This window comes from Sinocyclocheilus grahami, unplaced genomic scaffold (assembly GCF_001515645.1).
Source record: "Sinocyclocheilus grahami isolate Dianchi unplaced genomic scaffold, SAMN03320097.WGS_v1.1 scaffold163.1, whole genome shotgun sequence".
Classification (NCBI taxonomy): Eukaryota; Metazoa; Chordata; class Actinopteri; order Cypriniformes; family Cyprinidae; genus Sinocyclocheilus; species Sinocyclocheilus grahami.
The window spans coordinates 358,824-360,061 of record NW_015505342.1 but is presented as its reverse complement, the minus strand read 5'-3'; the positions used below and the strand labels follow the sequence as shown (position 1 = coordinate 360,061).

Genomic DNA, 1,238 nt, shown 5'->3' with positions numbered 1-1,238 from the left:
TGAGCAAGTGATTTAGAAACAAACTCATCTACATGGAACTCATCTACTATTCCTTTAAAGAGGTTCAACACACATGAATGACCGTGTGTATACTCACATTGACTCTGAAGGCCTGTATTGTGTTGTCCAGCAGTAAAACGTTACACTCCACCTGCGCGTGCTGTCTCTCTCTGGCCTCCTCCAACGCTCCCACATCGTAAGATCTGCCAGCAGGCAACCGGAAGCGTGCGGTCATTACGGTCCCCACTCCGTCTGCAAAACACACAGAGGCTAAAGGTCACCAACAGGGTCACCTGACCAGCGCTGCACCACGGTAAACGTTATTAAGCAGTGTAAAACACACATACACACGCTAGCCCATGTGATCCTATGGCAAACATCATTCACAAACATTCGTCTGTACTCCACCTAAAAGTTCCGGTAAAAAGCTATAAAGCGAGCAGGGGAAATATGTTTAGTAGATTTGAGCTTTCAGGTTCTACTAGAAGAAACGAGAGAGTAAAAATCAAAACGCAGCACTTAGAAATTAGTCTGTCAATTGAACAAAACCCATAAAGGAAGCAGAGTTCAGGGTTGAACTACTGACTCATCCTGATTCATCCTGTAAAATTGAACTCTCAGACACACAAAGACGGAAGAATTTCTACAAATCAGAACACTATGAATCTTCCTTTGAACTCCTAGCAAAAAGAGATCCTCCCAAATTTAGTTTCGGACTGATTCTATCATCAATGATAACAGAGACACAACAAAAATGCACTTTAACATGACAATTAACGATGCTGACGTATACATGACAAGCAAAAAAGAGAAAATACCGCAAAATATTATCTATGCTAACAATGTTGATGCTAATTATGAACACTGGTAAACAGAAGCGCTTTGCTAGCAGGTTCATTAACTCCAAACACATCTTATACATATATAATTAATCGGATAAATACACAACAAATGTCATATAATTTTCTTCAGCATGGGAACGCACAATTGAACTGAAGCTAAGTTACATGCTAGTCAGAATATGCTATGAAAGTCAAGCTATGAATGTGCACTTTCTGTAACAGTGCACTAAAAAACATGCAATAAGACAGAACACAAAAAAACTATATTGCTACTAAATGTTGACACATATCAAAGTTACTATAACATGTTTGAATTTTTGGTTTAATTTTGAACTTTCTCATCAACTAAAATGTTTTTGCTGACTAATATAAATATATATATATATATATATATAT

General features: G+C 37.6%; 1 protein-coding gene across 1 annotated transcript in view; it reads right to left on the bottom strand.

The window, feature by feature from the left end:
* LOC107593078 (tyrosine-protein phosphatase non-receptor type 4-like) overlaps window positions 1-1,238 on the bottom strand; it is a 42,396-nt gene that overhangs the window by 32,980 nt on the left and 8,178 nt on the right. The window contains exon 2 of the mRNA XM_016282660.1: window positions 98-252. Coding sequence (XP_016138146.1) covers window positions 98-235 — 138 coding nt within the window. The 5' untranslated portion in view covers window positions 236-252. The remainder of the gene's footprint in view (window positions 1-97; window positions 253-1,238) is intronic.